This window comes from Pristiophorus japonicus, chromosome 8 (assembly GCF_044704955.1).
Source record: "Pristiophorus japonicus isolate sPriJap1 chromosome 8, sPriJap1.hap1, whole genome shotgun sequence".
NCBI classification, from domain to species: Eukaryota; Metazoa; Chordata; class Chondrichthyes; family Pristiophoridae; genus Pristiophorus; species Pristiophorus japonicus.
Genome location: NC_091984.1, coordinates 44,666,747 through 44,680,819, shown reverse-complemented (window position 1 = coordinate 44,680,819; position 14,073 = coordinate 44,666,747). Strand labels below are relative to the sequence as shown.

Here is a 14,073-nt window from a genome sequence, read left to right as displayed (position 1 = left end):
GTGGTAGAGGCAGGAACCCTCACCACATTTAAAGAGGATTTGGATGTACACCTGAAGTGCCGTAACCTGCAGGATTACGGACCTGGAGCTGGAAAGTGGGATTAGGCTGCATAGCCTTGTTGGCCAGCATGGACACAATGGACCAAAATGGCCTCCTTCCGTGCTGTAATCTTCTCTGATGCTATGAAATGGTACTTCCACATGGTGCTCGACCAATAGACCATTTTTGGATTAGGAGGACCTGTTAGTGGTTACTGTAGAGGGTTGCAGACTTATGCAAGTGATCAGCTCAACCTATGTAACTGCAACCAGGTATCCATATTACTATATCCAGTTATCTGTGTAACTGCTGCCAGCCATTCATGTGACCACAGCAAGCTATCTGCTCCTTATTTTCCACTGGAGTCAAACTGTGGGCAAAAATGCTGGCTCCATAGTAAATGAGTTGAGCAGCTTAAAGCCATTACGCCATGTGATGAAACCTCCCCGAAATGTTGGCTGTTCTGTCAGATGAAGTAGCACTCACTTTACAATATATACATCTCCTCCAAAATAAATACTCAAAAATAAAAATCACCTTTGTCCTGCTGAGAAGGGATGCCCCAGTTCTCCTGCAGCTGATTAAATCCACATCAAAAAATGCCAGCACAATATAAGAACATAAGAAATAGGAGCAGGGGTAGGTCATTTGGCTCCTCGAGCCTGCTCCACCATTCAATAAGATCATGGCTGATCTGATCATGGACTCAGCTCCACTTCCCTGCCCGCTCCCCATAACCCTTTATTCCCGTATCACTCAAAAATCTGTCTATCTCCGCCTTAAATATGTTCAATGACCCAGCCTCCACAACTCTCTGGGACAGAGAATTCCACAGATTTACAACCCTCAGAGAAGAAATTTCTCCTCAACTCAGTTTTAAATGGGGGGGGGGGGGGCCCTTATTCTGAGACTATGTCCCCTAGTTTTAGTTTCTCCATTGAGTGGAAATATCCTCTCTGCGTCCACCTTGTCGAGCCCCCTCATTATCTTATAAGTTTCAATAAGTAGATGCAGATAGCTGGATGGATAAAGCTACAATGTAATTTGCCATCGAATAAATAGGAAGAGTTTGACAGTTTGCAGTCCCACCCATGTCAAACCCCTCCCACACTGGACAGGACAGGAGTCATACGGGAGATTGAAGTTTGCTAAAGGTGTTTTTTTTTTAAAGCAATAGGTAAGAGAGATTTTATTTTTAATATGGGGGAAGACCCGGATCGGGACATCGAGGAGATGATTCAGGAGATGGATTACATCCCCGGACACTTCCACCTGCAGTTGAATTTAAACTTCGAGCCTCACCAGCCCGAGAGGCTGCGCCGGAGGGACACCAAGCTGAAGCGGGACAGCCTGCAGCTGGAGGCGGAGAGCGGCGCGCAGCGCTTCGCCGTGCGGAACCTGCTGGGGGTCTTCGCCTTCTACCTGGACGAATATCAGGCGGCCGAGGCGATCTTCTCCAGCATCTGCCAGGAGGAGCCGGGCAACCTGAACGCCTGGGCCAACCTGGGCTACGTGTACGACCGGCTGGAGAGGGAGGCTCAGGCGGCCGAGTGCGTGGAGCGGCTTTCCCAGCTAATGGGGCTGAAGCCTGGCCAGGGGCAGGAGGGCGAGTCGGTGCGCCCGCTCCGCGCCGCCCGCTGCCTGGCCGAACATGCCTACGCCAGCGCCTTCGACGTGGGGCTGCAGAGCGAGGAGGATCACACCGAGAAGCTGAGCACGGCCATCGGGCTCTACGACAAAGCCTTGCTGTATGGCAAAAATACGGTGCGTGGCCCTCATTGGAGTGCGCATTAACATAAGTGATAGCCAATCGTAGGATTGGTATAAAAGCAAAATACTGTGGATGCTGGAATCTGAAATAAAAACAGAAAATGCTGGAAATCTCAGCAGGTCAGGCAGCATCTGTGGAGAGAGAAACAGAGTTAACGTTCCAGGTCGCCCCACGTTAACTCTTTTTCTCTCCACAGATGCTGCCTGACCTGCTGAGATTTCCAAAATTTTCTATTTTTATTATAGGATTGGTATAATGATTCCCACCCCACCCTACCATCTCTTTTCAGAAACGATATTGGCCCGGAATTCGCGGTCCGGATGATGGCGAATTGGCAGCGCTACTGACCGCAACTTTGGGATTTGGCACGTGCGGAAAATCATGAAGTTGCGGTCTGACATTCACTGCTCCTCCTTGGGCTGCACTGTGCTCCCCGGCCCCCACCAAGCACAGAGGCAGCAATCAGTGAAATCACTCAAATAAGGGAAACTGACCAAAACTTCAGCTCTTCCGCAGTGAGTACGCTGTTAAATTTCCCCACTAAAAGTTAGACCCGAAGGGATCAGGTATAACTGGTGTTTTCATCATCATCATAGGCAGTCCCTCAAAGCGAGGATGACTTGCTTCCACGCCAAAAAGGAATGAGTTCACAGGTGTTTCAATGAAGGACCAGGTCCCGAACTACATGTTGAAGGGTGGAAGATGCCTGTGCGTGGAATTTTTTAATATGAGGTGGCCGTTGCACACCAACCACCACACGGGCTTGACAGAGCTAGGTCTTGGTCCAGTGGCAAGGATTAACTAAGACGACTGGAGACCAGCTCTGCTGCACGGACGGAGCGTGCACACATATCGCAGTGTAGGCTGGGGTTTTAACAGCATATTGACTGCTAAACAAATGTTATGGGCCTGAAAAACAAATTTTAATTCTGTGTCAAAAAACCCAGGAAAACAAGTTTCGTGCAGGCCCTGCCAAATTTAACGCAGCGGCCGGGCCTGATTTGCATGGGAAGCTGGCTGGCTCAGGGTGGGTAGGCCTGCAGCACTGGGTATGGAAGGTGGGAGGGAGGGAGGGATCGTGTGGGGGCTGGGGGTGGTGGCAGGAGCACGGGGAGGGTCCAAAGTGGATTGGGAGCTGCGAGCAGCATGGTGGGTGGGGGAGCCGGAGGAGCAGTGGGGAGGCCTCGTGGGGGGGATCGGCGGCCTTGTGGCGGGGCCTCCGATGGTGGGGCGTGAGTTAGGCAGTGACATGGATCCAGGAGGTAAGTGTAAAGGCATTTACCGACTGGATCCAGCAGAACTCGCCTTCCATTAGCTGGCGGGTTTCACGAGCTGTGCAAAACACGGCTAGCTAAAGTTAAGTACAAAATGGAGGTTAAAGCAGAGGCTTCCAGCCTCATTATATTAAAATTGATGTCCCGCCTCCTAGCAACGGAGTGGCTCCCCACCTCCATTAATACCGGACGGAGGCGAGTTTAGGTCGGGATTCGCATTTTTAACACTGTAACCACCCACACGCTTTCAAGATATTCCCCCCTCCCCCCCCCCCCCGAAAAAAAAAGTGGATAGGCTACTTGGTCCCAGGTTTCTAACAACGCTGCTCTAGTAATGGCCCATAGGGGGTATGTGAGAGTAGCCCCAGAGAATTGGGAGGGAAGGATATTCTTCCAGTTGTCTAGTCAAGGCATAACCAACATTTTAAACCTAACCTATCTTATGTGTATATTTAAAAATAATAATAATGCATTTTTACTGAGTTTCCATTTTGAAAGCATGTATTCCAGCACAGTTGTGATGATGGGCCGAATGGCCTCCTTCTGTGTTGTAAGTTTCTATGATTTTATTTATTTATTGCAGGTAACTGCAGAAGAAAGAAGGAGTTGGTATTTTACAATGGCGACCATGTATATTAGGTAAGAGAAACTGTTTTAATATCTGCAGCAGATCAGTCAGCGTGAGTAATAAAAATATCTCACCTAAAGAGAACCACATTATTATTGCAGAACAAATGGATTTCCAATGAATTCTCACTTTCCTAAGGACCCTGTGAGCATATAGCACATGTCACTCAGGCAGCTTATTCCTTATGTATAACTGCACCTAGTATAGACTTGTCTTGTATCCTCCACTTAGACCCAGGGATCAGTGAACATTGTTTTTGTTGGGTCAAGATACAAATAATTTTGCTAGAGGAAACACAGCACCAGTTCAGACATTAATTTAGATAAGTTTATGAGGGAGAAAGGAATAGAAGGATATGTTGATGGGGCGAGATGAGGTAAGGTGGGAGGGGGCTTGTGTGGAGCATAGACATCAACATGGACGTGTTGGGCGGAATGACCTGTTTCTGTTCTGTAAATTCCATGTAATAAGTCAGTTGTAATTAGCTGTACTGCACTGGATTGGCTGACGTGTCAGATGGGTGGGGAGAAGTCAACAGTCAGGGCAGGGCTCTCTCTACTTGACTGTGCACAGGCAGCAACTTAGGAATACTAAATCCTGCTTGCTCATTACCCACAACCTAGCTGCCCTACATTGGTCGTACACTGCCCCCACAAAGCATTAAATTTAAAATCCTTGTCCCAATCTCAAAATCCCTCCATAGCCTAACCTTACTCTATCACTACAAACCCCTCTAGTATTATATTCTCTCCTGAACAGTCGTTCCTCTGACTCCAGCCTTTTGTGCATCCTCCCTTTCTTTTGCTTCACCATTGGTAGTAGAATCTTCAGCTACCCCAGTCCTGCTTTCTGCAACTCCCTTTCTAAACCTCGCCACCTTTAAAAACCTTCTCAAAATCCATCTCCTCAACTAAACTTTCATTGACCCCATTTAATCTCTCCCTTCCTGGTTGGGCATCCCTGTCCTCCCTCGTGCCTATTTCTAAAGCTTCTTGGACCATTTCTTTATATTAAAGGTATTTTTAAAGGTAAGTAGTTGCTGCTGTTGTTAACAACATTTCTGTGAATTGCATGAGTGTAGTACGGCAGTAACTGGTATGTTGGATTGTTCAAATTGGTTCAGTCGAGTTTTTCTTGCAGACTCTTTAATTTTAACAGTTTGTGTCACTACATAGGCAATGATTATACTCTTAATTTAAAGTAGCAGCACATGATGTGAATCTTGTATGGTTTATATGTCCAAAATCATCACTATAATGTTTCTAAAACCATTGTAAAAATTCTGAGCAGGTAAAACATAAAAAATATTTTTCTAGGCATCTATCCATTCCCACTGTTGCCTGTTCCTGGTGGTGCCTGGGCTAGTTTACTTGGGACATTCCCGTGGAATGCACATCTTGTGCCATGTGGGAACTCCAGAACGCTTCCCATGTCCTGGATAATCACGTGTGCAGGAACTGTCATCAGCTCCAGGTTTCGGAGCTTGAGCAGCAGCCGACGTCACTGGATCTGTGAGGTTGAGAGCTACGTGGATAGCATGTTTCTAGAGGTGGTCACCCTGCAGCATAAGAGTGTGCAGGCAGAGAGGGAATGGGTGACTGTCAGACAGATAAGGAGGACCAGGTAAGTAGTGCAGGAGTCCCCTGAGTGCATCTCATTCTCTAACCAGTATTCAGGACTGGGGAGTACAGCCAGAGCCAATTCCATGGCACCATGGGTGGCTCAGCTGTACAGGGAGAGGAGGAAAAGCGGGAAAGCAATAGTGATAGGAGATTCGATAGTTAGGGGAACAGATAAGCATTTCTATGGCTGCAGGCGTGCTTCCAGGATGGTATGTTGCCTTCCTGGTGCCAGGGTCGATGATGTCACTGAGCGGCTGCAGAACATTCTGAGGGGGGAGGGTGAACAGCCAGAGGTCGTGGTCCATATCGGTACCAATGATATAGGTAGAAAGAGGGATGATGTCCTGCAGGCAGATTTTAGGGACTAGGAAAGAGATTAAAAAGCAGGACCTAAAAGGTAGTAATCTCTGATTACTCCTAGTGCCACGCGTGAGTGAGTATAGAAATAGGAGGTTAAAGCAGTTGAATGAGTGGCTCTGGAGAGATGGTGCATGAGGGAAGGCTTTATATTACAGGGGCATTGGGAACCGGTTCTGGAGGAGGTGCGATCTGTACAGGCCAGATGAGTTGCACCTCAACGGAGCCAGGACCAACGTCCTTGTGGGTTGCTAGTGCTGTTGGGGGAGGGATAAACCTAATTTGACAGGGGCGGGGGGGTGGGGGTGGGTGGCTATTCACCACGATGTAGCATTAGAAAGGAGAAACAAGGTGCACAAAGGATTTGGAGAGACAAATAAGCACTAGAGTAAGAAATAGTACAGTATTAGGTGGGGTCAGACTAAGAGAGAATACAAGAAGGTCTAATAGGTTTACAGTGCATGTGTGTGAGTGTATGAAGTGTGGTAAATAAAATTGGTGAGCTGCAGGCGCAAATAGCCACATGGGAATATGATGTTGTGGCGATAACTGAGATCTGGTTCAAAAAAGGACAGAATAGGGTACTAAATATTCCTGTATATAAAGTGTTCAGGAAAGATAGGAAAGGAAAGAAAGGAGGTGGGGTGGCAGTATTGATTTAAGGAGAATATTCTCAACCCACTGAAATTGGCCTTCCTCCAGTTAAGTATATTTACTTCAGATTGCTCCCTGTCCTTTTTCATAGCAAATCTAAACCTTATGATACTTGAGCACTGTTCCCTAAATGTTCCCCTACTGGAGAGAAAGGATGTCCCGGAGGGGTCAAGGACAGAATCTATTTGGTTAGAGTTGAGAAACAATAGAGATGCCATTACACTACTAGGTGTATTCGATAGGCTGCCAACTAGTAGGAAAAATATAGAGGAGCAAATTTCAGGGAAATTACTGAATGGTGTAAGAACTGTAGAATAGTGATAATGGGGGGCTTCAACTATCCTAATATACATAAGAACATAATAACATGAGGAGTAGGAGTAAGCCACCTGGCCCCTCAAGCCTGCTCCGCCATTTAATAAGATCATGGCTGATCTGATCATGAACTCAGCTCCACTTTGCTGCCTGCTATAGACTAGGATAGTAATAGTGTAAAGGGCAGAGAGGGGGAAGCATTTCTGAAGTGTGCTCAGAACAACTTTCTTGATCAGTACGTTCCCGGCCCAACGAGGAAGAAGGCATTGCTGGATCTGGTTCTGGGAAATGAGGTGGGTCAAGAAGAGAAAGTGTCAGTCGGGGAACATTTAGGGAATGGTGCTCACAGTATCATAAGGTTTAGATTAGCTATGAAAAAGGACAGGGAGCAATCTAGAGTAAAAATACTTAGCTGGAGGAAGGACAATTTCAGTGCGATGGGAATGGATCTGGCCTGGGCAAATTGGAATCAAAGACTGGCAGGCAAAATGGTAATCGAACAATGGGCTGGCTTTAAAGAGGTAATAGTTCGGGTACAGTCGAGGTACATTCCCATGAGGGGGAAAGGTAAGGCAACCAAAGTCAGAGCTCCCTGGATGACGAAAGAGATAGAGTGTAAGATGAAGCAGCAAAAGGGTGTGTATGACAGATGTCAGGTTCAGAATACAAGTGAGAACCAGGCTGAATATAGAAAATTCAGAGGGGAAGTGAAAAAGGAAATAAGACAGGCAAAGAGAGAGTATGAGAACAGATTGGCAGCTAACGTAAAAGGGAATCCAAAAGTCTTCTATCGGCATATAAATAGTAAACTGTTAGTAAGAAGAGGGCTGGAGCTGATTAGGGACCAAAATGGAAACGTACACAGAGAGGCAGAAGCTATGGCTGTGGTACTAAGTAAGTACTTTGCATCTGTCTTTACCAAGTAAGAAGATGCTGCCAAAGTCATAGTGAAAGAGGAAGTAGTTGAGATACTGGATGGGATAAAAATTGATAAGGAGGAGGTACTAGAAAGGCTGCCTATACTTAAAGTAGGACGCTGAGGGAAGTAAAGGTAGAAATTGCGGAGGTACTTGCCATAATCTTGCAATCCTCCTTAGATAGGGAGTGATGCCAGAGGATTGGAGAATTGTAAATGTTACACCCTTGTTCAAAAAGGGTGTAAGGATAAACCCAGCAACTACAGTCAGTTTAACCTTGGTAGCGGGGAAGCTTTTAGAAACGATAATCCGGACAAAATTAACATCACTTGGACAAGTGTGGATTCATTAAGGAAAGCCAGCTCGGATTTGCTAAAGGCAAATTGTGTTTAACTAACTTGATTGAGTTTTTTGATGAGGTAACAGAGGGTTAATGAGGGCAATGCGGTTGATGTGGTGTACATGAACTTCCAAAAGGTGTTTGTTAAAGTGCCACATAATAGGCTTGCCAGTAAAGTTGAAACCCAATAAAAGAGACAGTGGCAGCATGGATATGAAATTGGCTCAGTGACAGGAAACAGAGAGTAGTGGTGAACGGTTGTTCATCGGACTGAAGGAAGGTACGCAGTGGTGTTCCCCAGGGGTCGGTACTCGGATCACTGCTTTTCTTGATCTATATTAATATATATTAATGACTTGGACTTGCGTGTACAGGGCACAATTTCAAAATTTGCAGATGATACAAAACTTGAAAGTCTAATGAATAGTGAGGAGGATAGCGATAGACTTCAAGATGTCATAGGTAGAATGGGCAGACATGTGGCAGATGAAATTTAATGCAGAAAAGTGCAAAGTGGTACATTTAGATAGGAAGAACAACAAGGAGAGGCAATATAAACTAAAGGGTACAATTCTAAAGGGGGTGTGTGAGCAAAGAGACCGGGGGTATATGTGCACAAATCGTTGAAGGTGGCAGGGCAGGTTGAGAAAGCGGTTAGAAAAGCTTACGGGATCCTGAACTTCATAACTAGAGGCAGAGAATACAAAAGCAAGGAAGTTATGATGAACCTTTATAAACACTGGTTCTGCCTCAAGTATTGTGTCCAATTCTGTGCACCGCACTTTAGGAAGGATGTGAAGGCCTTAGAGAGGGTGCAGAAAAGATTTACAAGAATGGTTCTAGGGATGAGGAACTTCAGTTACGCGGATAGACTGGAGAAGCTGGGGTTGTTCTCCTTAGAGCAGAGAAGGTTCAGAGGAGATTTGATAGAGGTGTTCAAAATCATGAGGGGTTGAGACTGAGTAGATAGAGAGAAACTGTTCCCATTGGCAGAAGTGTCGAAAACCAGAGGACACAGATTTAAGGTGATTGGCAGGAGAACCAAAGGCAACATGAGGGGACACTTGTTTACGCAGCGAGTGGTTAGGATCTGGAATGCACTGCTGCCTGAGAGGATGATGGATTCAATCGTGGCTTTCAAAAGAGTTTTGGATAAGTACCTGGTGGAAAAAAAAATTGCAGGGCTACGGGGAAAGGGCGGGGGAGTGGGATTAGTTGAGGTGCTCTTGCAGAGAGCCGCCATGGGCTCAACGGGCCGAATGGCCTCCTTCTGTACTGTAACTATTCTATGATTCTATGATAGTTGTTTTATTTAATCCAAGACAGAAATTGTAAACTCTTCCTCTTCTTCCTTTTCCTCTGGTAGACTGGATGGAATGTCAATGAACAAGGACGCTCCTGCTTATAAGCGCCTGCTGTCTTTCAACAGATCGTTGGTGTTGCTGCGGGAGGTTCTCAAGTCCGACAGTGCTCAATATAGAGGTAGCGCAAGAGGTGGTAAACCTCTCTCTTTAATTGTCAGAAATACAAATGGAGAATCAGATCAACCCCATATTGTACCCCGTACAGATCTTCATTTTCTGTGTTGTTAAAGTTTCTAATAAATGTGAGGGAACGCCACAAAACCTTGGTATTGTGAAGCTCATTTAATATTACTTCTGCTAGTTTGCATTTTTCTTGGTCCCATTGCTCCATCTCATTCTGTTCATCTGTCAGATCTGCAGCTGATTAGACCAGGAAATGGAACAGCAGTGAAATATGACGTTTAGTGTTTTGAAGGGTGAGAATAGAGGTCTTCTGTACCCTTAGAGACCCAGTTGGTGGGGCCAGGAGGGGGGAGGTGGCAGGACCTACTGTCAAGGGCGGAGGTGATTCAATAGATTAACTAGTACTGTATGGGAGTTAAACAGGAGCTAAATCAGTTAAATGTTCGGCCTTATACAGACTCAGAGATATATTCCAGTTTAATTAATGTTAATTAAAAACCAAGATTAAAAGTTGTAAGAATGATATTGTAATCAAACAGTTTTTGTTACAGCAGATACAGCAGCTATTTCATCTTAAACCTTCCCCAGTGGGCTGATATTATAATATACAAACAGAAGGGCCACATTTTATGTTTTTATGTTTTTTATGTTATGTTGATTGAGGGATATGTTTGGGCCCTGGACACTGGGGATAACTCCCATGCTCTTCTACGAGATGGTGCCAAGGGATCCCGGCAGTAATCGGGCAGGCGGGTGGTTAAAATATCCCGGAGACTTACCCGCCTGGAGTACTGCGTACAGTTTTGGTCCCTGTATTTAAGGAAGGATATACTTACATTGGAGGCTGTTCAGAGAACGTTCACTAGGTTGATTCCGGAGATGAGGGGGTTGACTTATGAAGATAGGTTGAGAAGGTTGGGCCTCTGCTCATTGGAGTTTAGAAGAATGAGAGGTGATCTTATTGAAACATATAAGATAGTGAGGGGGCTTGACAAGGTGGATGCAGAGAGGATGTTTCCACTCCTAGGGGAAACTAAAACTAGGGGACATAGTCTCAGAATAAGGGTCGCCCATTTAAAACTGAGATGAGGAATTTCTTCTCAGAGGGTTGTAAATCTATGGAATTCTCTGCCTCAGAGAGCTGTGGAGGCTGGGTCATTGAATATATTTAAGGTGGAGATAGACAGATTTTTGAGCGATAAGGGAATAAAGGGTTATGGAGAGCGAGCAGGGAAGGGGAGCTGAGTCCATGTTCAGATCAGCCATGATCTTATTGAATGGTGGAGCAGGTTCGAGAGGCCAGGTGGCCTACTCCTGCTCCTATTTCTTATGTTCTTACGTCCCACCCCTTTCCTCCAGAGACTCCCTCCACCCCGGGGACAGTTCCTTTGGTCACTGGTGGTGGCCTGCTGCCCAACAATTTGCTCCCGATCGACTGCCAATTGTCACAATTTTGAGAGGGACATGCAGATGATGCCTGGGAACTAAAATCGCACAGGTCCCACACTGCTGAGGTTGGGTGGGTTTGCCACCCTCCTTGGCTCCTGCCCGCCTGGGTTAAAAACGGGGCTAGATTTATTAGATGTCTATTCCAGAAGCTTGTTTTTTCTTTAAGGTTACTCCCTCAAAGTTGAACAAAGGCAGTGATACTTGTTTCATGGCCAAGCTAATTACAGTACTTTCGTTTATAAAAAAAAATCTAAATGTATAGTTCCACCGGGAAAAGGTTTCTTTGTGGATCTGTAATCTGGATTTTGGAAGTGTTTCAGTACTGGGCGCATAGTTTTGTTTTTCTGATTCTGCCACTAGTCAGTGCTGTTGTTTTGGAGCTTGTTTTGCTGTTTTCTGTGTATTAATTAAATGAAGGTCTTGCCGGAATCAATTGTTTCAACACTTTAGTGAAAAGTAAGTACTTATATTGTGAAAGACACAGTTGATATCTGGAATACTTCTAGATTGATGTTTTTTAAAATTTTGGGTTAATTCCTGAAGGAGAAAAAATATTGGAATATGAGGAAAGAGCGGGGGCGGGGGGAGAGGCGGGGACTGATATTCGAAAGAGCCGGCACAGACTCGATGGGCCGAATGACTTTCTTCTGTGTTGTACTTTTCTAAAATTCTATGGAAGACACCTTACTCAGTTCGTTTAAATAAGTAGCTTATCGGTCAAGCTTTATGCCATTTAAAATTTTCTCCGAATGGATTCATGATATACATATTCATAGAATCATAGAAATTTACAGCACAGAAGGAGGCCATTCAGCCCATCGTGGCATCCCACAAATTGCTATCCAGTCTAATCCCACTTTCCAGCTCTTGGTCCGTAGCCCTGCAGGTTAATGCACTTCAAGTGCACAGCCAAGTACTTTTTAAATGTGATGAGGGTTTCTGCCTCTACCACCCTTTCAGTCAGTGAGTTCCAGATTCCCACCACCCTTTGGGTGTAAACATTTCCCCTCAACTCCCCTCTAAACCACCTACCAATGACTTTAAATCTATGCCCCCTGGTTGTTGACGCTTCTGCCAAGGGAAATAGGTCCTTCCTATCCACTCTTTCTAGGCCCCACAGAATTTTATACACCTCAGTTATGTCTGCCCTCGGCCTCCTCTGTTCCAAAGAAAACAACCCAGCATATCCAAACTTTCCTCATAACTAAAATTATCCAGTCCAGGCAACATCCTCATAGATCTTGCATATTGTATAAGTGCATTGATATTGATCAATAATTTACTGTGCCAGGACATCCACCAGCATTTGCCATTACAAAAGCAAAATACTGCAGATACTGGAATCTGAAATAAAAACAGAGAATGCTGGAAATCTCAGTGGGTCAGACAGCATCTGTGGAGAAAAAAACAAAGTTAACATTTTTGGTCGACGACCCTTTATCAAAACTGCCGAATGTTCGAAAAGAGCACATTCTTAAGCACTGAAAGGGTGAGGGGGAAAAAGAACAAAAAGGAAGGTCTGTGATATGGTGGAAGGCAGGAGAGATTAGAGAGACAAAAGGGATGATGGGCCAAATTGAAATGGTAATGATTGAGGTTAGAAAAAGAAATCTGGATAGGGTGTGAATGGCGTAGTAATGACCAGCTGCCATTATAGACAAAGAGAAAAAAAAAGAGAAGAAAGAAGAAAAAAAACATAAAATGAGTGGGAGGGAAAGGGAGCCAAAGATGGCCAGAGGTTATGGTCTGAAATTGTTGAACTCAATGTTGAGTCCAGAAGGCTGTAAAGTGCCTAAACGAAAGATGAGGTGCTGTTCCTTGAGCTTGCATTGAGCTTCATTGGAACAGTGGCGGAGTTGGAGGACAGAGATATCAGAGTGGGAGTGAAGTGGAGAATTAAAGTGACAAGCGACCAGAAGCTCGGGGTCACACTTACGGACTTAACGGAGGTTTTCAGCGAAGCGGTCACCCAATCTAGGCTTGGTCTCCCCAATGTAGAGGAGACCACATCGTGAGCAGCGAATACAGAATACTAATTTGAGAGAAGTACAAGTAAATCGCTGTTCACCTGGAAGGAGTGTTTGGGGCCCTGGATAATGGGAAGGGAGGAGGTAAAAGGGCAGGTGTTGCATCTCCTGCACTTGCACAAGAAGGTGCCGTGGGAAGGGGAGGTGGTGTTTGGGGTGACTGCAGAATGGACCAGGGTGTCGTGGAGGGAGCGGTGCCTTCGGAATGCTGAGAGGGCAGGGAAGGGGAAGATGTGATTGGTGGTGGGATTACACTGGAGGTGGCGAAAATGATCCGTTAAATGTGGAAGTTGGTGGGGTGAAAGGTGAGGACAAGGGGAACCCTGTAGTGGTTCTGAGAGGGAGGGGAAGGGATGAGAGTACAGGTGCAGAAATAGAACGGACGCAGTCGAGGGCCATGTTAACTACGGTGGAGGGGAATCCTCGGTTGAGGAAAAAGGAAGACACATCAGAGGCACTAGTGTGAAAGATGACGTTGTCAGAGCAGATGTGATGGAGACGGAGAAACTGGGAGAATGGAATGCAGTTCTTACAGGATCCGTGGTGGGAGGAAGTGTAGTCCAGGTAGCTGTGGGAGTCAGTGGGCTTATAGTGGATACTGGTCGAAAGCCGATCCCCAGAGATGGAGACGGAGAAGTTGAGGAAGGAAAGGGAAGAGTCGGAGATGGACCATGTGAAGGTGAGGGAAAGGTGGAAATTGGATGTTACTGTGGACAGTGTAGCAACATTTGCAAAACTGGATAACTATTTTCTACTATAACTATGATCTTCAATGATAAGCAGCCATTCGCCATTATCTGTGTGTTCATTTTGTTCTCTCTTTCCCAGCTCTTGCCTGGTGTTATTTGGGGATGATGCTGGAGCGGAAGGACTCGTTCCCCACTACTCCAATGGCAGTTCATGATTGTGGCTATTCTGGGACTGACCCACTCGATTGTTATGGACAGGTGAGGTCTTGTTAGTTGGTTATAGCCAGGGATAGGAATAATAAAATTATTGTTCTAGGAGATTTTAATTACCAACTTATTGATTGGGATAGGGAGGGAGTAAACAGAAAATGGAATATAACTCCTAAAATATAGGCAGGACTTCTTCCCCAAGCAGTATGTTCATATGCCTACAAACGAAGAGGCTAGATCTGGTTAAGGGTAACAAAATCGATTCGGTAGATGAGGTAAATGTGATTCGTTTC

At 45.5% G+C, this 14,073-nt stretch overlaps 1 protein-coding gene across 1 annotated transcript in view; it reads left to right on the top strand.

Annotated features, from left to right (window-relative positions):
- The first annotated feature begins 1,166 nt into the window (after positions 1-1,166).
- The window catches only part of ttc22 (tetratricopeptide repeat domain 22), a 29,282-nt gene continuing 16,375 nt past the window's right edge, over positions 1,167-14,073 (top strand). The window contains exons 1-4 of the mRNA XM_070886055.1: positions 1,167-1,804; positions 3,669-3,724; positions 9,285-9,400; positions 13,710-13,828. Of these exons, the coding sequence (XP_070742156.1) occupies positions 1,241-1,804; positions 3,669-3,724; positions 9,285-9,400; positions 13,710-13,828 (855 nt within the window). The 5' untranslated portion in view covers positions 1,167-1,240. The remainder of the gene's footprint in view (positions 1,805-3,668; positions 3,725-9,284; positions 9,401-13,709; positions 13,829-14,073) is intronic.